This window comes from Myotis lucifugus, unplaced genomic scaffold (assembly GCF_000147115.1).
Source record: "Myotis lucifugus unplaced genomic scaffold, Myoluc2.0 scaffold_64, whole genome shotgun sequence".
In the NCBI taxonomy this organism is placed as follows: domain Eukaryota; kingdom Metazoa; phylum Chordata; class Mammalia; order Chiroptera; family Vespertilionidae; genus Myotis; species Myotis lucifugus.
The window spans coordinates 2,496,680-2,523,480 of NW_005871112.1; the positions used below are offsets into that span (position 1 = coordinate 2,496,680).

Consider the following 26,801-nt stretch of genomic DNA (forward strand, 5'->3'; position numbering starts at 1 on the left):
CAAATTTAGGATGCTATTTACAATAAGGTTGGAGATGATATACCACATATGAATACTAACTATCCCCACCATTCTAAGCATGATAACACTAAAAGAAGGAAATACATATATAACAGCAGCAATACTATTTATTCAATGGTTACCATACCCAGATTCTAGTACTGTTTGCTTTGAGGAATATTAAAGATTGAAGTCATGCTCCTTCCATGGGTACTTAAGTTCCAATCTTCAGGGTGAGGTGGCCCATCCTACAGGAAAATGTGGATACTTCAAAGCAAACAATATATGAAGAACTGCACAGGAACATGGCAAATGCATAGTACAGAGGTCCTGGAAAAGGTTGGGTATAAAAATCCCACTTATTAGTCTGAACGGAGCTTCCTGAAGACACTAGAAGGGTCAATGAGTACGTTTTAGCAAGTTTTGAGGGAGGCAAGAAAGCTGATTTGCTGGGGAGAGGAAAGAAGGGCATAACAGGTAAAGAGAATGACAGAAAGTGTCAAAAAACTTTTATGTTGGGGCAAAGCTTGAATAAATTTGCTCTAATAAAACTAGACATGGAGTTGGGACTAATGACACAAGGCAGCAAGGTGAGCAAGAGGTGGAAGACAAGCTAGGCTGCTGACTTCAGCCTTGTCAATCTCTTGTAGATGGGAACCTGTCATTTCAAGTTTGTATCTGTCTGGAAAGCAAAGCACTTCGGTAAACATTCCAAATTACTGGAGTAATTGGGAAGCCATATACCGCTGGGATTAATGAACAGGACTTACTCCAAATGGGATGTGATGAGGATGGTCTTAGGATGAAAGTACAGCCTAAAGCACAGCCCACGCCTGAGGTGATCAAAGTTTCGATTTCAGCAGAAACTGAGGCAATGAAATAGGAGAAATATAGATGGAAGCAACACTGAGAGAAAAAGACCTAAATGAGGCCACAAAGTGATTGTGCTGCTTCACAGTATTAAGCTCATTTTTCAATAAATTAGTTGGCAGGGTCCCTGGACACCAAGGACCAAATGCAACTGTAGATGTTGGAATGAAGACAAAATAAGAATTTGATAGACAGAAATGATCCACAAGCTCTCTCTTCATTAAAAATACTCTGATTTACTTGTAATCTGTGGAAAGTAGAGAGAAAATGACACTGTGTAGCTAAAATTATGGGATGCTGACATTAAAACGCCTGCCCCTGAAATTGAGTCAATGTGTGCTCAAAAAACTCCTAACCTAATAGTCTGGGCTCTCTTGAGGGAAATGATTTTTAAATCACACAATAAATTAGTTTATGTGCTATAAATTAATTTAATGAATATAATTATAAAGTAAGTGTAAAGTCAGCACTTGAGCACTGTGGTATTATGACCCTGGGGGAAGCTGCCTGCATCCAGACACAATGGCTGCTCCTTATGCCGGGTTGATCTGATTCTCTACTTCACAAGGGGAAACCCACCCAATGACACATCAGTTTGCAGAGCAGTGATGAAAGTTATCAATTTCATAATAGAAATTATTCAATAGGATCTCTCTCATGATAAGCTCTTCTCTAACAGTGACAGGCATTTGGGGAAGATGAATTTCATCAACTTTGTCAACCCTAGTGCATCACTTTATGCACCCAAACAGTCGTTGACTAAATGTTCTAGTTTCTTTTAAAAACTATGTGCTAAAATGTTTTATGATAAATCTAAGAGAACTGATTCTTCTGGGCTTTTACCTGAAAAGTGCTATCCTTACCAAAAAAAAAGAAACCTGTGGAAATGCCCTCAAAATCTGTCTGAACTCAAATTAGTCATGTGGTTTTGTCATTTGGTCCAGTGATTATGAGCATTAGGATGCATTTTTAAAAAATATATATTTTTATTGATTTCAGAGAGGAAGGGAGAGAGAAAGAGAGATAGAAACATGAATGATGAGAGAGAATCATTGATCAGCTGCCTCTTGCTTGCTCCATCCTGGGGATTGAGCCCGCAACCCTGGCTTGTGGCCTGACTGGGAATTCAACCATGACTTTCTGGTTCATGGGCTGATGCTCAACCACTGAACCAAGCCTGCTGGGCAGGATCCATTTTTTAGAGCCAACTATCTCCATGAGCCCCTGTTCCCCATCAATTGGGCAGGCATGCGCTTTGGTGACTCTGAATGCTGCATCCATAGATAGTTGCCAACACCTGCATTCATTAGTCTCCTCCACCTCCCCAGGAAGGAGTGAAAACCATAGATCAATTCATCCATGGTGATTTACAATTTTCCTGATGCTTTTTACACTTAGGGATACCAGTAATATTAAGTGCAGGGCCTTTGAGGGACTGGAAAGAACAAATCTCCTAATAAAGTGTCTAATTATTTATGTCATAGTTCCAGACAGGGTCCAGAACAACACAAAGACAAATCTGTCTCTATTTCCCTTATAACTGGAGAAACTATATAAATAATTACTCATAAGAATTTAGACTTCCTGGTGTGAGTTCCTAAAATTATATACCTTAAATAGGAAACTAATGCATTAAAATGACACATCTCTACTGTCTAAATGTTAACCACTAGCCACTTGTAGCTCTTGAACATGTGAAATATGGCCAGTCCCAAATGAGATCTGCTAGAAGTGCAAAGTACACATAAACATTTGAGGAGTTTTTACACAAACAATTTAAATACCTCATTAACAATTTTTGTATTGATTAGATATTTACATGTAATGTTTTGGATATATTAAGTTTAGTAAAATTTATTGTTGAAATTAGTTTCATTTGTTTCTATTCATTTTAATGTGAGTAACATAAATTATAAAAAAAATGTAAATCACATATCGGGTTGCCATCATATTGCTATTGGGCAATACTGTCCAATACTAGCTTGCTAAATTCGAAGACAAAAGCTTCAATTGTGAGAGGCAGTGTGGATTTACAGTCCAGCCTCCTGTTCCTTACCTAATAAATCATATAAAAACAATACCTATCTCATGGGTATATTATAAGGATTAAATGACAGTGCATGCAAGTTCTTAGCATAGTGGCTGGCAAGTACTCCATAACTGTTAGCTCCCATTCATGCTAGACAGGAAGAAAATTTGATACTATTGATGGTGTTATAATGACATTGATTAGAAAAAGGCTTGTGCTTGGTGAGGTCCATTTCATCAGGAGAGAACTTCTAGCTGTGCACATTATAAGGATGTTCTTAAGGACACTAAAGGGAAAGACACTTTCCTGATCACAAACTCAGGAATAATAGAGTTGTTGTTTTTTCTTAGCTATCAGTTTGCTTTTATTTGATTAAAGAAGAAAATGTACTGCATAGTGATGGCTAATAGAAAGCTTAAAGGAGGGTTTGCAAATTCACTTGCTACGGAGATATTAACCATGTGTGAGGTACACTGGCTGCATTTGTTAAACAGATACTATTTGCATATTAAATATTTAGAATATTCTAAATTTATTAAAGAATGATCATCATTATTTTTACCATTTTTTCTTGAAACATGGCCCTACTAATTTTTCACATTTTACCTTTAGAAAAGATTGGTACAGAGAACCACTTCTCCACTATCTGAGAAAGAGGCAATGACAGTGATAGAAGGTAAGCAATACCAATTTCAGAATCAGACCAACTCCAGGGGAACGGACGTGTTTCAAACTGCAATCTAGATGTTCAAGGTGAAAGAAACCCAACCTAAACATTATTTAACACAAGCTCATTTTTGCCGTGCAGAACACATGACCAGGTAGTCAGAGTGTGCAAGAACTTGTATAAATTCACATTTGTATGTTAATTCTTCCAATTTTAGAACACTATTTGAAAACTTTAAAAATGTCATGCCAAATAGAACATGCCTGTGGACCAGTTACCACTAAGATACACCAGTTTGTAATTTAGCTTAAATCCAGATTTTGGGCCCCTGCGGAAGTATTGACCAGGGAGTTTTAATGAATGTTTTTCTGTCAGCCTCACTTCTACCTCCACTTTAATTCATACAACTGTCTGGAGTATTTATAAATCAATCAAGAAATTTCAACAGTTAAATACATGATAAGGAAGTCATGGAATTCCCAGGCCTGACATTCAGATGCAAAAAGGAGTTAAGCTAAACACGCCCACATACACATAAACTACTTACGACAGCTGTTAGTATGTCCATAGGTTGACTATCTGTGAGAGATTCCCCAAATGTTTTAGCAGCAAACAAATATCTTAGGTTGTAAAATAAATATTTAAGAAATAAGAGTAATTTTTTTTTAAAAAAAGAAAAGCTGTTGATGTAGAAAAACACTTACAATTTTAAAGTGAAAACAAGTAGAGTCCAATATTAAACATCTTACATGAGATACTTATATATAAAATATATTAGAGATAGAATAAGACTAGAGCCAGTGTTTTACTTGTTATGTCTTGGAAATGGAAATTTAGGATTATTTTATTTTTATGTTTGTAATTTTGTATTTTCTTTTAAAATAAGATTTCTTTATTTTATTTCTTTTATTATTATTATTATTTATTATTATTATTATTATTATTATTAGAGAGTGGAAGAGAGAGGGAAAGACAGAAGGAAACATTGGTGTGAGAGAAACACATAGATTGGTTGCCTCCTGCACTCTTCCTGACCAGGGCCCAGGCCTGGGAGGAGCCTGCAACCAAAGTACTTGCCTTTGACCAGAATCGAACCCAGGAACCTTGGGTCCGCAGGCCAATGCTCTATGTACTGAGCCAAACCGGCTAGGGCCTCTTTTGCATTTTCAACATTCTTTTCTTTTTGTTGCGCTCATATTGATTTTATTGTCATAAAGAGATGAACATGCATAAAATTATTTTTTCTGACCACCAAGAAAAATAAATATCCAGGTGATTTAAACTATAGTGGCAATTCTTATTTGAGTTTTTGGCTAACGTAAGGGGGGAAATGTCCATTTGGCTTGAGTGATTCATAAGATCAACACATTTCCCCAATTCCTTTTGTCCCATAAACACAACACAAGTGATAAACTATTAATTGATCATGAGGGAGACCTGGAATAGCTATAAATCAAAGGCTTTACAATTTATCATAATTGGTATGTCATACTGTCATTGGAAAAACAGCTTACACTTGAAAATACACACACACACACACACACACACACACACACACGTACACCCCCTGCACAAATAAAGTCTTTTCAATCTGGATTGTATCTGCCATCCTAGTCAAAATGTCAGGACACTTTTTTCTCCATTCCAAAATAGATATCTGTGATATCTTATGGAAATAGTGTCATAAATATTTTACATAGTTATCTTCTGTCTGCAAATGCAGTCGGATATCACAAGGTTCGTCCTTTCAATAAAATGTGTTATTGCAAGCACGGTTGAATTTTCCTTGGCCCAGCCTCTCATCTGAGCAACAAAACCCCTAGAAGAAAGGAATGAGGATCTCTTCAGAGTGCTTGGCTCTCTGCTAATTTTAAAATCACTGTAAAATATTTTATTTATTACTATCTGATATCCATTTTTATTAAAAACCAGTGAAACAAATTTTGCCTCAAATATATATATTTCCTAAAAAAAATTGTTTTTAGAAAGCCATCAAGTGAAGAAAGTTTAAACACCCATTTTTAATAAACAAATATATTTCTTTTTTCTTTTTTTTAAAATATATTTTATTGATTTTTCACAGAGAGGAAGGGAGAGAGATAGAGAGTTAGAAACATCGATGAGAGAGAAACATCGATCAGCTGCCTCCTGCACATCTCCTACTGGGGATATGCCCGCAACCAAGGTACATGCCCTTGACCGGAATCGAACCTGGGACCCCTCAGTCCGCAGGCCGACGCTCTATCCACTGAGCCAAACCGGTTTTGGCAACAAATATATTTCTTTATGGAGAGTCTCATATTTGCACCTACTATGAGAATAGTATGCAGAATAATGTTTCCATAATTAATATATTTATGAAAGCTTAAATGTTCCATGAGTGAACTTTTTAAATTGCCAAAGTCCTATACAAAATGAACACAGAAAAGTATGCCTTGCTGGCTTCTTTGATACCATGAACTGATCAGAATAAAGTTTCCATATAAAATCCTACTTAGTATTAAGTAAGACAGGGCATCTTTGACATACAGCACATTCCTTCAAGGGTGAAAATAAATTTTTAAAAATCTGTTTATGCCAACCATTAAGTGTCAACTGATGTTAACTTGAAGTCTCTTTGATTTAGGCCACAGTTTTACTTACATCTGAATGTCAAAGTCACCATTATCCTAGTACTAAAACTCCGAACTGTCCATTTTCATTCTTGGCTATCCCATTTAGACACAAGAAAATCCGGAGTTTCTATATTGTATCGTATAATGACTATTTTCTAAGCATGTGGGGTTGATCCATTGTGTTTGCACTGAATATCGCTCATCAAGATGAAGAGCTAAAATGCAGACATGTGAAGGGGAATAACCCTTGCTTGTAATCACAGAGATAACAATGAGAAAATCTATGGCCTGTAATGATACATCCCCTCCATCTTTCTTACAATCAAATATCTGTATGACCTAATACCTCATTTAAAAAAATACCAGTATGCCCTACTCCCTCCATAAGTCCTGCTTCACCATGTCAGCACTACTAATGCAATATATCTGTCAAGCTTTATTAAAATTCTTTTTGATGTATATCTTGGCTCATAAACCTCTACAGTGCACTGATATTGCCTCAGGGAATGTCCTTGTAACACTGAATCTCTGAAGATGGGACAATAAAAGAGAAATCCTCCGAACTTGCAAGTTCAGCCTATGACATCACGCAGCCTGCACGGTCTCCTGTCAGCACTCCGAACGTGCCTTTGCATGTGCAAGTCATTACAGCACGACTATTGTTCAAACCTTGTTTCACAGAACCTCCTGGTAGGAAAAGCATAAATGCATTCGGCGATAAGTACCCAAGAGCAGAGTCAGCGTTGACACTGGGATAAACTGTCAGGTCCGTTCTCCCTTATGGGGCCGTTTTAGAAGCACATGCCTTGAGTTGGGGCACCAGAGTTTTACCCTTGGACTTTTGCTATTTGTGGCATCCCGGAAAGGGCACATTTTACCAGTGGGTGCTCCTGATTAGGAACAAAGACACACATAGCACACATTTCCCCTGGCCCGAGTAGTTCATGTGCTTGTGGGGCACAGGAAAAGAGTAGGCGTGCCAATGGAACTGGCTTTAGGAGAGCCCCTCATGGTTATAAACATAGAGAATGTATCCCCGGGGGGAAAGACTAGGGCAGGAGGGTACAAAAAAGGGTAGAGGAAAACTGCATACAAGACAGAGAAAATCCAAGCACGCCAATAGAACAGAGTGAAATATGTTCATTATTTTCCTATTATCATTGTTCTAGAATAGAGTACATCTCATCTCAAACTATCTGTGTGAGGCTCAAATGATCTGGACAGGCTTTTGATGATCTTTTGATTTGCCCCAGAATTTCATGGCCTGCTACCTGATCATACAGAGCTTAACTCAGATGCAGCTCACACTGCCCGAGACTAAGTTCAACAACATCCCAGGAGGAATCCACTGATGTGGGGTCTTGGATGTCAGGGAAATTTAAATTTGCTCTCAAGATTTTTTTTTAATTTTTCAATTTTTGTACTTGTGCAGAACTGTAACAGCTTGCTCATGTTTGGACACTAGTCCATGGATCATGCTTTAGCCAGCCTGTTCCAGAATATATGGGAAAAATAATTAACTCCCCAACCAATCAAAAGCACTCCATTCAAACTGCTCTTGCTAGAGTTAGTAAGATCCTAATGGTTATATCCAAAGGTTTATTTTCTCTGCCCCTCCCACCTGATTATCTGCAACATTTGATGCTTTGATTATTCTATTTTTTGAAATTCTCTCTTTATACTTTCAGGATGATATGCTTTTTTGGTTTCAGTCATTTGCTTTCCTTTCCATATCCTCTTCTCTTTAAATATTTATACCCTGGTGTTCCTTCTGATCCTGTTCTCTTCTTTCTCTAGCTAAATGATACCATCCTTTGCCAACAACCATTTATATGTTGGTGATTCTCAAACCACCAAGCAGGCAGACAACTGTTACTAAATGGGAACAAACTGCGCTGGGAACTGTGCTGGATGCTGGGCATACAACCCAAGAAGACAAACCTCATCCATGCCATGCTGGCTTCTTTGTTGCTCTTTGGATACACTTTCTACTCTGCTCCACCTGCTCTCTCTCAGTTCTCACCACAGCTCATATGCAATTACAATAGTTTCCCGTCACTGCCCCTGACAGTCTCTCCCAATCCAGTTTATACTCCCATGGAACCATATTTTTTAAAACAGGAGAGAGCATGTATATCTAATTTATATCAAATTTCTTTAATATACATTTTACATGACATGGAAGACTTTATAATGAAGTAAATACCCAAAGAAATGGTTAAGCCTCAAGTTTTTGTATTAGTTTAATGGTTTGATAAAGAGAATGAATGTGACAGGATAAAGACTATGAGCTGAGGGTAGTAAATGAGGGAACTTAGCAACGCTGTTTGGATTCCCCTCTGAATCTCTCTGTTTGGAGACAAGGATGCTCCTTGAATTCAAGCTTTTATTAATATGAACAACAACCGTCAAGCTGAATACTTTTTATTTAAAATTTCTTAATATTCCTTGTTATGTCAGTGGCGGGATTCAGAACACATGTTTCCTTGGCATAGTGAATATTTTTTAAAATATTTTTAAAAATTTATTTCAGAGAAGAGGGGGGAGGGAGAGGGAGAGAGAGAGAGATAGAAACATCTATGATGAGAGAGAATTATTGATTAGCTGCTTCCTGCATGCCCTTTACTGGGGATCAAGCCTGCAACCAGGGCATGTGCCCTTGACCGGAATCGAACCAGGAACCCTTCAGTCTGCAGGTCGACCCTCTATCCACTGAGCTAAACTGGCTAGGGCAGCATAGTGAATATTTTAAGTTGAAGGCATTGAGAAACGGCAGGTGCAGGAAGGACTCCCTGACCTGCTGGTCAAAAGCAAGTCGAAAGACCCTTATGTAAGAAGTACCTGCCCTATACCTGGACCATTCTTTTATAAGTAAGAGTCTGATCATATATTTGTCTTTTGAAAAATCTTGGCTATTACCCTCTTGCCTATGCAAAGTCTTTTAAATTCCTTAACTTGAAATATAAGACCCACATAATATAATACAAATCTACTTTCTAGCATCATCTCCAATAAACCATGATCTTTCATGATTTATGCCTTTGTACAAGCTGAGCCCCTGGCAAGAAGCCCTACATCTATCCTCCCTCAGTAAGACCCTGTTCATTCTTTAATCTAATGAGGTATGATTATTACTCTAAGGCTCTTTTCCAATCTCCCCAGGTAAAGGAAAACATGTATTTATTTTGATTTACACAGTATTTTATACACATTTTACTGCTCATTTGCACCACACTTAAACTTTTGTATAGACTGAGGATAGTGATTTCCTTGAGTAAAATGCTATTGTTACTTCTTGTTTCTTATAGAAAAATGCCCAGCACATAGTAGGTCCTCAGCACATATTTGTCCCTCAAAAGTACAGGAAGACTTCTAACCACAGAAATATTTGTTTTAATTCTACAGGCAAATAGACATGAATAAAAGCATTAGTGGGATAGTTCTTATTCAAGGATTCAGTTAAGGCCAGCAGCCTTATCTCTTGCTATGCATTGCCTTGTACCTTATGCCTTAGGAATACCACCTGCTTGCAACTGTCTACACACATCATTGGATATCACACCTCTGTGCTTCTACTCACTTGCTGCCTCTACCTGAAGCATCTTCAGCATGCTGGGTGATTTCACCATCTGCCTGAGGCCCACATATCCTTCAATGTATGGATCAGACTTCTATACATTGATGGCTTGTTGCACCCAAGATTAAGCCAAGTGCCTCTTGTTTCTGTTCTCAAAACATTTATTGCACAATTCTCTCATTATATATTTATATTATTTATTTATACCTCCCTCTTTCAAATTAGTACTTGTAAGTACTTTAACTTGCTTAGCCTTTGTATCTCAATAACTTAGAAACAATGTTTGGCATTAAAAACACACTGAACAAATGTTTATTCATAAGAACTGAGCCAAATCTTCAAAATAGGTCTACTTTGACTAGATTCCACATTTGGATCAGATAAATGTTGGGCTATTATAAGCACTCCATCTCAGTTTTTAGGGGAGAGGAAGATTTTTACCTGTTAGGTACAGTATAGTCAGAACTGTGTTTCCAGACCTTTTCTAGCTATGTTGCATTTAGACACAGTTAGGAACACTCTTAACTTCTTTCAGTATGAACACAATTTCAAAATTGAATTCAGTGGAGAGAATGGCACTCATTTTAATGGAATTCCAGTAGAAATTGTAATTTTAAAATAAAATAGCCCAAATTAAATATAGGTATTAGAAATAGGTACAAGGTACAAAAAAAAGAAAAGAAGAAAGAATACACAAACAGTTTTTAATATGTTAGAGTAAATATTTAGTTTTCCTCAAGTTTTAACCTCTTCTTATAACTCAAAAAATTTTTCAAATTTATACATCAAAAATATACATCAGTCAGAGAACATAAAATTATTAATAAATATTTAGTTGTTTTAATCAAAATAACCAAATTGTTTTAATCAAAATGGGACCTTTTATCTTAATTCTCTACACTTATCTGTAAAATCCCACATGCTATTTTGAGGGGAAATGTTCTTTTCTTCTTATGAACTAGCTTATATTCTTGCGATTTCTAGTGCTTATTATAGAACTTGGACCATAGAAAAACGTATACATTTTCAATGAGTTATATTAATAAACTACTTTGTTGTTATGATTCTTAGTGCTAATACTATCTTTTATTACTATCTTTATCATGAAATTATTTATTTATTGACTGCAAAGTACTTTCTAAATATAACCACCATCATAAAGCACCAAGCATATATTATTTATGTTGACTTAACATTTGTAAACATAGAAGCATTATTGATAATTTCAAAACACTACATTATGAAGTAACCTACACTGAATAATCATCTATTGCAAAAGAGAATACACTAATCACAGAAGAACTATGAAAAAGGTTTCATTCACCTAGGGCTTTTTTGTGGTCTTGGATGACTCCACAAAAGTTAATTCCAATCAAAAGATCACCACTGAAGAAACTGAACAAATAATTCAGGGGAGAGCTATGACAAGTAGTCTTTATATCCTAAATTCTTTCCCAAAAGCAAACAGCTAATTTAAATACCATTTCTCTTGTAAATTAATCCATGGTAAATTCTTCAGAATGCTTTTCTATTGTGATAGAGAATGCTTTAAATAAATGTACTTCATAGCCTTCATTTTACAAAATTTTATAAAATTTGATGATAATTTTTTTTTCAGCCTTATGGTCCATCAACCACATTTATTGAAAATTGACTCTCTAGGCACACTGCAAATGCAAGGCTGTTTACTCAGGTGGATGAACCAGTTAAGAGGCGCTTCATTCAAACACAACAGTCAGTGAGGCAGACATAGGCCAGTATCTATTGACAAAAATATTCTGTCTTACTAAGGATGAAAAGCCAAACTGATTTTATTTTCACAGTAATGACAAACAAGAAAGTTTTTAGATAAATAGATAGGTAGAATGATGGAAAATGGATACACAGAATGATAGAAGATTGATGATAGATAGATAGATAGATAGATAGATAGATAGATAGATAGATAGATGATAGATGATAAATAGATAGGTGATAGAGCATGACAGTATTTGACAATAGTTCAAGTTCTACAGATCCTAGCTCTACTACCTACCTAATTTGTCTGGAATGAATCAATGAAATGACTTGATGCAATTGCTATTGACACAATTTGCAGTTTTTACTCGCAGAAGTCACTTTGATTAAAGCAGAAAGATATGAAAGTCATGTCTTCTTTGTTTAAATCGCATCAAGAATGACCAATGAAAACACTAGAGTTATTTCCTCATTTGCCTTCATGAGGAATAATTGAAGTTTGGTCTAAATAGACATCCTGTTAATATCTCCGTATGCAGCCTTCTTTATGTGTTCTTCAATGTCTGACAAGCCCTCATGGGGATTGCTGGCACCCATGTTTCTACTCACCAATGTACACACACACACACACACACACACACTCACACTTACAGGTGAGGGTGTGATTTAATAGTCTGGATCCTTTCTCTCATGCTACTATATTATAAAATTTTGTTTTTATCTTCCTTTTAGACTTTGCCTTCCACAGCTACTTTATATCATTGAGCAGTGTGGAGCATAGAAAGTGAATGGTTAACAAATCCATAAATAACAGTAAGTCTGACAAGCACCTGAGGCAGGCAGCTTGGGGATTTGATCATATCTGCACAGATGAAAAGAATCATAGATGAACATGGTAAAGTCTTACCTTGCTTTAATCTTTTTCATTAAAAAATCCTTAAATACATACACACACATAAGTACAGTATAGAGATTAAGAAACAGTATGTTATTGGTAACTTTGGAAACCCCTATATACTCCTCCTTTATAATACTTCCAAACCTAATCCCCAAAGGTAATTACCATCTTATGTTTAACAAGTATTAGAGAGGTTGTGGAGAAAAGGGAACTCTCATTCACTGTTGGTGTGAATGTAGACAGGTATAGCCACTATTAAAAATATTATGGAGGTTCCTCAAAAATTAAGAATAGAGTTACCATATGACCCAATATAGAGCTACCATATTTCATGGGTATCTACCCCAAATTTTCAAAAATACTTATTTGCAAAGATATATGCATCCCTATGTTCACTGCAATACTATTCATGGTGGTTAAGATATGGAGACAATCAAAGCGTCCTTCAATAGATGATTGGGTAAAGATGTGGTACATATATAAATAATAAAAGTGTAATATGCTAATTAGACCGGATGTCTTCCGGACTTCATTCCAGACATCCTTCCTGATGAAACTGGGGCTGGAGGGAAGCCAGCCTAGGTCCTGGGTGCCTGCGGGAGGCCCAAGGGAAGCCAGCCAGGGGCCTTGGGTGCCTGTGGGATGCCTGAGGGATGCTGGTGCCAGCAGCCTGGGTCCCGGGTGCCAGAGGGCAGCCGGTGCTGAAGGCCTACTCTTGCACAAATTTTCATGCATCAGGCCTCTAGTCCTATATAATAAAAGCATAATATGCTAATTAGACCAGACGTCCTTCTAGGACGACCTTCTGGAAGAAGCTGGGGCTGTGAGGGCTGAGGCAGAAGCGGCCACTGCCATGGCAAGGGGCTAAGCCCCTTGCACGAATTTCATGCATTGGGCCTCTAATATATATATTTACTCGGCCATAAGAAAATATGCAATAACAAAATAAATCAGTCAGCAAAAGCTAAGAACTATATGGTTTCACTATGTGGGATATAAAACTGAAACTCATACACACAGACAACAGTATGGTGGTTGCCAGAGTGAACGGCATTGGGGAAATAGTAAAGGGTAAAGGGGGTCAAATATATGATGATGAAAGATGATTTGACTTTGGGTGGTGAGCACACAGTGCAAAATACAGATGATGTGTCGCAGAAATGTAATAGGACTCCAAGGTGTGAAGAGATCAGAGATCGTCCTTAGTGTAGATGGGGTGTTTATGATATCTCTACTTTTTTGCTTGTTGTAAACAATGTTGCTTTATAACCATTCTTCTCTATGTCTATCTGTGCACACGTGAAACAGTTTCTCCAGGTGCAGAATTGCAGTTTTAGGACATGGACTTCTTCAATAATACAGGCATTTTGGAATTCTTATCCAAATTAAATACAGAACTTGACAATTCCACCAGCATAGTATAAATGTTACTGATTCTCCTCATCTTGTCAACACAAGACATTCTCAAAAATAGTCATTCATGCAGAAAATGAATCTTGCCTAAATGACCACAGATATCTACTCTAGAATCATATAATACTTCTAACAATCTAAGATCCAGTTACAGTTAATTAAAATTACTTGCTCCATTCTAAGCTTAACAAAAAACAATGTATATAGAAGATGACAAAAACAAGTTTAAAAAATCATTATGCTTATGCCTGCAAATTAGTCATCCATTTTTCTGATAAGAAAATTCCCTGTAATGATGTCTCAAAACATTTGTGTCAAACTGCTCTGCTGTATTTTGCCAAATAGAAAAATTTTCCAGGCAAAACAATTAATTAGAGGGTGTTAATGATCCCTTCAATATTTAAGAAGCCACTGAAAGAGAAGAGAGAAACTGAGGAAAAGAAAATATCCCTCAAACCAAGCTGCAGGAGATAAGCTCGTTTGTGGATCTCAATTTTGGAACTTGGCCTTGAATCCTTGAACTCTTCTGCAATCATTTCACAACTCTAAATCACTCATTGAACACACCACAGGGAGACTTCAGATTTATGAAGGGCTTAAACCTCAAACACCAACCTTGCTTCTCCTCTTTAGATATTTTTGCCTTGTAATATTTTATTCTTATTACCAGAAATAGTTTGGGTGCTGAAAATCACCAGCACCGGAATAGCCTACATAGATCTATCTGGTTTAGTCTCTACAGACCATTTGGTAAGATTAGGTGAGAAAGTTCATCAGTAATATATTTAAACCCCTGAGTCATATATTATTTTTTTTAAAAACACGCAACTGCTCAGTTTCTTTTAAACCAAGTGTATATATTCATATCTATCTATTATCTATCTATCTATCTATCTATCTATCTATCTATCATCTATCATCATCATCATCATCATCATCATCATCATCATCATCATCATCATCATCTATCTATCTAATGGTGGTGCCTGGATGGCAGCATGGGATTTATGATCTGAGTAGATTAGTGCTAATAAAACTCCATCAAACAAGCCCATATCTGCATTGAACACTGAGCATTCCATGGCTACATGACTATAAACTGTATTACAAACCCACAGCAGCTGCTCTGCAAATGAATGTTGGCTATGAGGAAATTAGGGGAAACAAGCTCTCGGTATTGAGTACATCCCTCACCACATCTGGAAAGAAAGTAAAGGTCACACTCTACTGGTGGTTGGTCCATGATGTCAACCTTCACCACAAAGAGTAGCATGTTACCTTTTGATAGGCAAAGATCTCAGGCTGAGAGTCAGGGAATGATGGATGAAGGGGAGGCACCATCTCCAGCAACTGTTAACGCCATCCCCTGAGGAAGAGGAGTCAGCAGGACCCTTCTCTGTGGCTTTTTAGAAGCTTTTCTATAAAATATCCACTTATCTCACCGGAACCTCTCCAGACCAAAATATAAGCACTTAAATACTATTCACACTTAGGCAGAATCAACATAAACAATCAGGAATGTTGCATACACCAACCCATGCTTTGAATTTCTTACCTCATGTTTCTCAAAAGCTGGATGTATGTCTGTTTCATTGTTCAACAAAAGCAAAGACTTTAATTTGAAGCCTCTGTAATTAAACTTTTAAAAAACACACAAAATCTATCTGCTCTAGAACATATCAACTATATCTTTATTTTTTATACTTATCTATATTTTATAAACCTTCTCTGGTCATCATACTTTCTCTTGCTGTTACAACTGGCCAATTCTTTATCAGTCTACCTTTAGGGCTCTACTTCAGAACATTGTTGATTTTCAATAAAAACATTGTTTTTATAATTAGAGTTATACATTATTAAATCTTTTGTGAGTATCCCCTTTAAAGCCTTCTTGTAACCTTCTCAGAAGCTCAAATAAATGTTTTAGGAACTGACAATTAAAAAATGAATTGCTCTAAATTTTATAAATAGCGCCCAGGGAAACACTTTTTAAGAGGATACGTGAACTTTATGCCCAGATATAAATATTGAGGCGAGCAAAGCAGGAAAAAGAACATGGCAGAATAGTGCCAACAGTTAAGAAAACTGTGTGGCTCTTGGGCACAACCCTGAAATAAGAAAGTTGAGTTGAGCAATAATCTTTGTACAAATATGACCTTCTCTGGGTGACATCATATCAGATTCCTGTTAAGTATTGTTTTTCCTTTGCCTCTGAAAGTGATCATCTTTCAGTGTGTTTGTTGGACTGACCTCAGAACTGGGCCAGCCCATCTCATAAGAGCAGCTGAATGTCAAGGAACAATTTAAACAAAGGCAGATATCCCCTGCACAGGAAATTGTTATAGCAAATAGTCAATGTTTAAGGACAGCCGTGGGGAAACACTCCTTGCATTAAGGGGTCAGAGGCATCATCAAGGAAAGGCACAAAGGCGTGCGAGTGATTTATCTTCCTCCTAAGCCCAACGCGATACGTGGCATTGAATTACAAAGCTAATGGGTAACAAAAGGAATGCTCTGCCAGAATCTATACTTTGTATTCATTAGGCCTCGATAATCCAGCTCTACAGGTGTCAGCGCTTGGTTCTTCCTTCATGATTAAGGAATTTGGCCACTTTGACAAGGGCGATAAAGAAGAAGAAATGCCAGGTGCGGGCATTGTGAACAGCTTGTCTCCACTCGCAGGCCTCATGAAGACTGTCACCTTGGGACTTAGCAGGGGATTATAACCTCTGGATGGACTGCTTCATGAGTATTTATCATCCTTAAAACTCTGATCAGAAATGCCAAGTGGTCATGGTTACAAGACACCTGATTTTGCACCATCCCTGCTAAAAGCTCCTCTGCTGTACTGCTGATAAATATTGGCATTATGTTACAAAGCGCATGGAACAACTTGAAATCCTTCCTGTCTTACACTAAGCAAGAAAAAAAAGCCAGACTTAAGCTTTGGCACTTAGCTTATTTCTCGAAGAGCAAGGACCGCTGTTCGTGAGAGTTTTCACCTTGAATTTCTTGTAAACATTCGTTTTATAAAAAAGAGTAAATGTGGAAGACCAATTAGAAAGATAAGAGATTTTCAATTACCTTGGAAACTCGGTTGGCAACTTCTCTGCCCACAGTCAGCCCCTGGACGAAAGTCCGAGCAGCAATGAAGGCGCGGGTGACCTGAATTTTCAGTTTGCGGGGTACATCTCCAAACGGCTTCAGCTGGTCTGTGTATTTGCTCACGCATTCCAGGTAGTCCTCGCTGAAGTGATACTGCGGGTTTATCAGCTGAAACATCCGTTCCAGGAGCCGAGCCCAGAAGTCATTGAGCATCTCCTCCAGGTTCACATTGCCCCCAGTGTAGTATCTCTTCAGCTCTGTGAACAGGTCCTGGAACACTTCTGAATTCTGCATGTACAGCATCCCATAGGTCCGTACAAACATATCATTGAGTGACTTTTCTGCATTTTCTAGGAGTTCTCGGAAAAATTCTGCAAATAAAAAGAGAAAATGGTCAAACATTAGGAATAGCTATAAATCCCAGGGCATCTACTTACCTCAATAAAATAATAACTCTCTCTCTCTCTCTCTCTCTCTCTCTCTATATATATATATATATATATATATATATATATATCCCTTAAAACTCTGATCAGAAAATGCCAAGTGGTCATGGTTACAAGACACCTGATTTTGCACCATCCCTGCTAAAATATCCTCTGAGGATACTTTTTCCATTGTTTCCTTTTTCTTTCTAGAGAGAGTAGAAGAGTGGGAGGGTAAGAGGGTCAAGGGGAGGGGGAGAGAGAGTGAGAGAGATACATCGATTGGTTGCCTCCCACAGGAGCCCTGAGCAGGGCTGGGGATATACCCCTCAACCCAGGTATGTGCCCTTGATAGAAAATCAAACCCCACAATCCTCTGGTGCTCAGGGCAGTGCTCTAACCACTTAGAAACACAGGCCAAGGCTGGTGACTATCTAAAATAAGATTTGCCCTACATCTATAATCTCCGTGTCAAAGAAAATAGAGGAACGTGTGATTTCTATTTGAAAGAACATCCATTATTATTAGGCGTTTAGCATTTACTATACCTCCATAGTTGCCCAATTCTTTTTTCATTTATTTTTAAATTTTAGAAAATCTTATAGTTTGACGTGAAGTCAAAACAAAATATGTTGCAATGTATCCTCATTAACATAATAGCAAATGCATACTGATAAAAACATTTGCACCAGCCTATTTACAAATCTGTTCTAACACTAGATTTAATTAAACTGCTTTTATTTGGAATAGTTCATAAATAGTACATTCAAATTACTGTAATAGTTTCGACTTTTTGTAATTGCAATATATAGCAATTAATTATCAGTGTTCTGAGAGTGGTAATGCAATTAGATTTACTTAATACCAAAGATATAATGAACTTGATTGCCATAATGAATTGAAAAGTTATGAAATACTCTGCATTATCATTATACATACAAACTATCATTTTAGAAAATTTGAAGGAAAGATATGCAATTGGGCTTTCTGGTTAAGAGGTTCTAAATGAAAAAGACTATCCCAAGAAATAAACCCTCCCTTCCCACAACAGCACTTGGGTGTTATAGGAAACACTAAGGATGCAAAAAATAAGAACACCACTGAATACTGCCAGCTTCACTGGCCCTCGGATTAGGCTCACTCAAGAAAGAGTGCATGTGTATAGGGCACCTATATCGGTGTGCACAAATGAGTCCTGAGTAAGCTCAAGTTTTACCCCATATGTAGAATGTGATTGGGGCGGCTAAGGAAAGATCATGCTGCTAAGTTCATAAACCCAAGTTGCCAAAAATGAGTGATTGTGCTTTACCTCTCATGGCTCCCTTTTATTCCATGAAGGTATGTTCCCTCTCAGCTAATGCAGGGACAAATGAAGTCCTGGACACCTCAACAATTCTGAGTAAAAATAAAACAAAACCAAACCAAACAACCCCCACCCAAAATAAATAAATAAACAAACAACAACAACAAAAAACACCTAAAACCAACAAAATAACTCTTCTTTCTGGAACTCTCAGGGGCTTTTTGCTGAGAAAGACAAGGAAAAACTATAAATCTCTCCATGGACTCTATGGAAGCTAGAAGTCATTTCTGCTTCATCAGAAGTTGCCTGAAGAACGTGATTTAGCTACTTCAATTCTCACTAATGTAGTGTTGAACCATTAATTGCCTTGATATGGTGTCTAGAAGAACGATGATTGTTTTATATTTGTTATCAAATGAAACCAAAGCACCAAAGCTAAATAAAGGACATTGTACACATCTTCACCCTCTTACTGTGAAGAACACACTTTCCTAACCAAAGAAATTCTGTTGTAGAGGCAATAAATACTGAGGGATTATCTAAAAGTCATGCTTATAAACCCTGTGTGATCTTGTCCAAGGCACCAAATATTTCTTCTTTTAATTTTTTCCCAAATGTAAAATCAGGCTAAATATTATTAAAACTCCCTAATGTTCAAGGATTTAGTAAGTAAAATCAGTGTTGAAGCAAATAGGGCCAATTTTCCCAAATTTTTAAAGCATCAATTAATCAAAATATTTCTATTTGCTATATGTTATGTTACTTATGATTTTGTGATATTAGAAAACTTTCAGATATTTTTTTTCAGGAATACTCGTCACCTAGTTTTTTTCTAAAATAGAAACTATATTAAATTATTAATACTAATAGCAAAGTATAAGAATATCATATTAAAACTTTTTGATTTCAAAACTAAGAATAAAAATAGCTTGACTGCCCTAGCCCGTTTGGCTCAGTGGATAGAGCATCAGCCTGTGGACTGAAGGGTCCTGGTTCTATTCCGGTCAAGGCCACATGCCCAGGTTGCTAACTCAATCCCTAGTAGGTGGCGTGCAGGAGGCAGCCAATCAATGATTCTCTTTCATCATTGATGTTTCTATCTTTCTCTCCCTCTCCCTTCCTCTCTGAAATCAATAAAATATATATTTAAAAAAATAGCTTGACTTTGTTGATATAGGAATAGGGTGAAGGTGTTAAAAATTGTGAAAAGAAACTACAAAAGAATGAAAAAAATTCACTGAATTGAAAAATACTAAAATGATGAAACTAGAAAGTAGATTCTAATCATGAGCTCAGGACAGCATATTCATTTATCTTCTTTTTGAGGTCAATTACTTTGTTAGACTCAGAGATTAAAGCTTAATTTATTAAATACAGAGTACTGCCTTCAGCAATGAATAGTTAGCGATCAATAGTGTGGTCTGGATTTGCAAAGAACTAAACAAAAAAAGAAAAAAAGAAAAAGATCCTCAGGTTCTCATTGCTTTTCAAAGACTTATATATAAATGATACTGTGTAGGGATAAACATTGTATTTTTTATTTTGTTGAAGGTAACATTCCTTAGGCTTACCCCCTCTTGCCTGGGAAAACATGAAATATGGGGCTTATACCCACTTTGAAGTTGAATGGTTAAAACCAGACTGCTCATTCACTGTATCATGTGGTTTGTTTCCTCATGCCAAAATTAGTATTCATCATTAAATATAGAAACCAAGTTATCATATTTCAATATATATGACCCAAGAAGCATTTCATTAGCTTCCAAGCTTAAATTTGTGTCTAAGGGTGTGTCATTGTCTGAAAAGTTTGCTATTAGCTTCACTGGTCCTCAACAGTCAAGTTATTATTCCTTGCTCAAAATTATTATACGGTTTAGTGATCCCATAGTCAAAGTTAATATTGGTATTGAAAGACACTAAAGTATCAGGCAATTATGACAAATGCTGCTACCTTAAGGGACATTGATCTTATATCTTATAAAAGATGAGGGGGCGGGGGGGAGACACAAGGTACCGAGGCAAAACTAATGACCTCCAAAAATAAGTATGCTCATTTCAGTGTTAGGATGTCCATAGACTTAGATTTCAACCTTATGAAGGTTGACTCTTTTAACAATGTATTTTATGCTTGGATGAAAAGTGTTTCCCAGCAAACCAAACAAGATGGATATTTGGAAGACAGTTATCAGACCCGTTTTGCTGATGAAGTATGCCCAAACAGCACAGAGAACAAAATTGAAGAGCATTATAAGGAAAAACAATCTCAATCTAGCCCTTCATTCAATCACAGAGGGTAAAGCTCACACTGGATAAAGCCTTCAGTCAACAAAAATTCTCATCTGCAAGAAATAGTTTGGCAGAAAAAAAAAACTTCCCCCCCCCATCACAAAATATACATCAAAAGTGATTGCTTAGGGCTTAGTTATGCTTCATAGATGCACAAAGGAACTTTTTTCCAGCCAGTATTAGCCTCTGGGAGGTTTTTATTCATCTACAGGGGAGATCTGGATGCAAACATCTGTTGGCTGCAGGGCAGACTGACTCAAGTGGGAGAACAATTTTGTAGATAAAAACCACCACTGTTCCAAAAGCAAAAAGAAAATCTGTGCATGAGGCCTGATCACTGGGCAATGGCTCTTAAGGTGGTAAAATCAACTCCTAGGAGCCAAGAGATGCCCCAAGATATCGAAGAGAAGCTTCAAATGAAGCCTCCACATAAATGGATCTAAATGTAAGATGTACCCAGGGACATGGGGAAGTAAGAGGAGGGGAAGGGCAGATTAGATGATCTCTATGAATTTTCAGTCAATAAGAAACAGCAAAAGCTTTGCCCAATAAAGCTGTAAATGTCTTAATACTGCTACAGATAAACATACTCTGCAGTGGACTGAATATGGAACTGTACAGCATTTACCTAGAAATTGTAGCATTTTCCTACTCTACGTCATACTCTCCAAAATACTTCTTACCGAAATCCCATTTAAAGCTAACATTTCTTGCCTGGTGGGCTTGGCTCAGTGGTTGAGCAGCGACCTATGAACCAGGAGGTCAAGGTTCTATTCCTTGTCAGGACACATGCTTGAGTTGTGGGCTCGATCCCCAGAGGCAGGGACTGATGATTTTCTCTCGTCATTGATGTTTCTGTCTCTCTCTCCCTCTCCCTCACTCTTTAAAATCAATAAAAATATATTAAGGGGGAAAAAAAGCTAACTTTTCAGGATGATGGTGTAAGTCCATGTAATTACAGAACCCAATGAGTAAGAACGCTTTGTTCACTGTGAAGTGGAGATTATATATCTATACAGGATGACAGGCTGAACTTGTCCTACCAGGATGAAGCAGGAGTACTAAATTTGCTTCCTTAAATCCATGCATTTGTGTTGAGTGTTATTTCTCTCCTGATCTCTTTCATTCTACCCTTTCCCCCACAAAAGTGTATTAAGTCAGTCAGTCCCCAAGCTTTGGCTAAAAAAGCACCTGGAGGAAGTGGCGTGGAGGGTAAAATTCCAAAACCTGATGTACTCTAAGGGATGTGATTCATAGACACACAAAAAAACTATTACCCTGCCCCAAACATGCCTCAAGGTTAAGTGAGTAGGAACATCCTTCCTCGTTCTGCACACAGCTGCCAGCTTTCAGGTACATGTTTTGAGATAATTTCTCTTGTCAACAGTCTTATTGCTTCTATAAGCTGTTATGACTACAAGAAAATAGTGAGATAATGAGGAGCATTCATGGAGGAACAAGCACAGTGCTGTTTACTCTCTTTTATGTTTGACTTTGAGGGTGAGAAAACAAAGTCTTGATGTGGCCTATCTCTTCCCTCACCCAGGAGGCGAGACCTTGTGAGAAGAGGTGAAGACTGGTGTTGCTCCGGGAGCCCTTGCCACATAAAGCATCGCCCTTGGGCAGTCACAGCTTCTGTGGCATTTTACAGTTGAATGCCAGTCCTCGACATCAGGGCCTCAGCCTCAGCACTGCTGACGCTTTGATATGACAAACCTGTGTTGGGAGGGGCTGTCCTGTGCATTATACAATATGAAGTAGCATCCCCGGCCTCCTCTTACTAGAGGCCAGTAGCACATCCTTCCCCCAGTAGTGATGACCTAAACTGTCTCCAGACTTTATCAAATGTCCTCTGGGGGTGGGGGGAGGGGAGACAAAATCACTCTCATTCCACACCCTGAGAGCCACCCTTCTACGGATACATTCCAGAGGCCTAAAAATAGGACATCAAAACGCTCTGAGAAAATGCCAGCACATTTCTAGACCTCACCATCCACTCAATTTTTTACAAAATACATTTGAGAAGCTATAACTTTATAAGATGCTGTTGAGATACAATTTATATTCCCAGGTAAGATTCTTGGTGGTAAATATCATTGACATGTACTCATTTGGTGCCCATCCTATGTCTGGGCCTTAAAACACGGTGAATAGTGTGTGAGTAGATGAAGATGAGCATGCAGTGAAACACATCTATTTTGTCTGAGCTCCTCTTGGCTAGTGATAATTTTGTGGGCAGACCTCAGAGGGAGAGAGACGCCACAAACCACAAATTAGAAAGGACAACTGATATGCTCTCCTGCTGTCCTCTAAACACTTTTACATTTCTGTGTATATAAACATTCATATCTTTCTATGCTCCCAATTCATGTACATCTATACATAAAATCCTCATGGCGTTGGTTATCAAGACTGCTCTGTCACTTCCTCTGTGAACACCTCTGCCTGTTAGGAGCCTTGCTTTGCCTGGCTTCATTCATTACTGCCTCTCTGCCACTGTTCCTGCTGGGCCTTGACCTCGTAGCTCATGATCTCACCAAGCTGACTGTATTCACATTCACACTTTAAGCAAACTTTAAGCAATGCCCAGAATGTTATATTTGAGTTAGCTCTCAAACCACTTTTGACTCTCCCATATTGCAGTACTGCCTTCTACTCAACAGCTATTCTGCCATACTGAATAAACTCCCTGTGGAACTTCGTTTTGATTTTCTTGTATTCAATAAACAAAACTATGTTGTCTTTTATTTCTTCATAATGCATGTTAAAAATGATATAAAAAAAAGGGAAGAACTATTTTGAATAGATATCCTAATATATTGTCTTAGGAATTTTTCTTAAACATCATTTGCATTTTTGTGCAAAAAACAGACCTCAGTATGCATTCTTTAAATTATGGGGTTGAAATTACATAATTTTCAAAATAATAATTATTTAAAAGCAAGAAATAAGAATCTATAATTACTGTTAGGCAATGTTGCTATAGACAAAAAGTCATTTGTGTTTGCCACTTCTTTATCTCTTAATTTATATTTTTCTGGCTCTGCATGTGTTTTGTGTATGTTTTCACAAATTAAGCTTATTACATTATGATAAACATTATATATTTACTTAGTCAATTCAACCCCGGAGTTAACAGAAACTTATATAATTCAAAAAGTAGTAATGTACACCTTTCCTGTTTGGTGGATTATTATAACCCTTAAGGAAGTGTCCCCACCCCAACACAAGCTGACTGAAAAGGAATCACTATGTCAACAGGATATATTCATTATTTTCATTCGCCTGTTACATTTTAGAAGGAAAGTGAAGACACCAGATCTTAAATGAAGATGACAAATGGATTTGCTACACAATGATGGTAATTTCAAGCATAATTACAGATAAGAAGTTGCCTGATGTTTAATGGGCATCAGACACAGTGCCAGACACTATGCTATGAGATTTACCTACATTTTCAGTAAATCAGTAATTAGCATATACAGTTAGCAGATGAGAAAAGTGAGGCTCGGAAATGTTAAGCAAGGTGCCCCACACCACTTGAATGAGCATGTAACCTACAGCTCCAAACCATTACAGACGAGGATGAGTTCTAAGACAGGACAGGAGAGTGGGTGGCTTTGCAGTGTCTACCAAGTTAAATATTCACACTACTATTTGAATAATTAATTGAAAGTAAAATAAATTCCTAGGACACTGGGTAAAATCACATTTAAATATACATTGCAAAATGTTATACGAAAGTCAAGTATAAGTTATTTATAAAAAATTTCATGTGTGATTATTTTCCCCACTGATATTAATTAGTTGATGTAACTTAGGCTGAAGAGTACAGTCAAGTCTCTAGGGCCAGTATCTCTTTTTTCACGGGGTGGCTTCCACTAGAAGAAAAGCAGCCACAGAGCATGGGATTATAGCTACAGGGTATTGAACAGTGCCTGACACACAAAAGGATGCTAGAAAGATTTGACCAAAAAACATGACTCCTTTTGTGATGTATGAGCATATATATCATATTGTGTATCTCATTTTATAACAATATGTGCATATTATCAACAAATATACATACAACATTCACCTACACATTGAAATGTTCAAATGTGATCAAACAAACAAAAAAACCAACAATGAAAACAAAACAAACAACGACAAAGAAGAATATGCCACAAAGACCTTATATGGAGCAAAATGCCCAAACTATTTAACATGTAGCCCTTTATAGAAAAATCTTGCCAATTCCTAGCTTTAAAGGGTCAAAATCCTAGTGAAATGTTTGAAGATTAATTTAACAAAACATATTTTATCTTTAAATTCTTGTAGGTAGGAAGACATTTAATTATTACTCTATTATCTCTAAGTAAGAGAGTAAAAGTTCCTTTCCTTCCATTATTTTATCTTATATGTTAAAATTTGCTCTGCAGCCCATTCATTGCCTTATACTCCCCTGTGAGGCAGCTAAAATCCAAAAGTAAATTCTTAAAACACTTACATGATTTAGCAGATTTAGGTGACTACTGATTTTAAAGTAGACACTTTCAAATTTTTCTAAGGTAGTGCTCTAACGAGTCTCCGGAGAATTTCATAAGGAGAAAATCCCACAGTAAATCTGGTATATAAAATAGACATAGCCGTAGCTGGTTTGGCTCAGTGGACAGAGTGTCAGCCTGTGGACTGAAAGGTCCTGGGTTCGATTCCAGTTAAGGGCACATGCCTGGGTTGTGGGCTTTATCCCTAGTAAGGGACATACAGGAGGTAGCCAATCAATAATTCTCTCTCATCATTGATGTTTCTATTTCTCTCTCCCTCTCCCTTCCTCTCTGAAATCAACAAAAATATATATTAAAATATAAATAAATAAAATAAAAAATAAAATAGACATTATAGAAATTGAAAAGGAAAAAATAATAACATTCTGATAGAGTTTAAGGTGCAAAAAAATTTTTTATTATAATTCCTTTTATAACTTTCTCTTCATGATAATTAATGAAATACAAATTAAACTACCCATTAACATCTTACAGGGCCCTACCATAAGTCTAGAAAAATTATTTTCAAAAAGTAATAAATACATTAGCTGTTAAAAATACTATAATACATAATTCAAAATTGGTCAGTATATTAATCCAAAGGTTACTTTTATTATATTACTTCCATAGTGTCAGAAACTCGTAAATTAGATCTAAATAAGTGGAAACATAAGAGTTCTGGGGGACTTTTTGATTTAATGAGTAAAAAAAAAAAAAAAACCCAAGGAAATACTAATGTATTATTCAGCTCGATTGAAGATCACCAATTTATATTTTTCTAATATATTTAATCTAATCAACTAGACTTTTCCATGAAGAAATTTTTAATGAAAAGTCATAGTTTACAATCATGAGTGTTCATTAAAAATAATCAATTCCTTGCACCAAAGTTCTCTGATTTAATATCATTAATGTCAGCGGAAGAGTCTAAATGCTACAAGAATTTTCAGGACCAGGTGAGTAATTTAGCTGTGAAAAGGAGAGCTAGCTGGAAAGCAGCACCCTGTAATGGTTGATATAGGGAGATTTAAAGCAATAAAGCAGTTTATAGAAATTGTTGACTTAAATTCACATTTCTCAAGGTTAAACTTTTTCTGTACTTAGTGATCCTTCACACATTAGATTGATAAATGTTTTATTTCTTTGTAGGTTATTTCTCTTGAAGATATCTTTTAAAGTAAGAAAGACTGATTAGGCCATTTATGTTCACAAGGTGGTATAGATAAACTATTAATTCTGGGAATCATGTTATGTTTGAAATTTGCTGACGGTTGCTGCCAAAAACAAACAACTGTTCTGAGCCTGCAGACTGTCTTTCTACCTCATCCTAAGCAATGCAAATGAAATTAG

The 26,801-nt window shown here is 36.9% G+C and overlaps 1 protein-coding gene across 1 annotated transcript in view; it reads right to left on the bottom strand.

The window, feature by feature from the left end:
* GPC6 (glypican 6) overlaps positions 1-26,801 on the bottom strand; it is a 1,085,256-nt gene that overhangs the window by 529,004 nt on the left and 529,451 nt on the right. Inside the window, exon 3 of the mRNA XM_006089840.3 lies at positions 16,891-17,282. Coding sequence (XP_006089902.1) covers positions 16,891-17,282 — 392 coding nt within the window. The remainder of the gene's footprint in view (positions 1-16,890; positions 17,283-26,801) is intronic.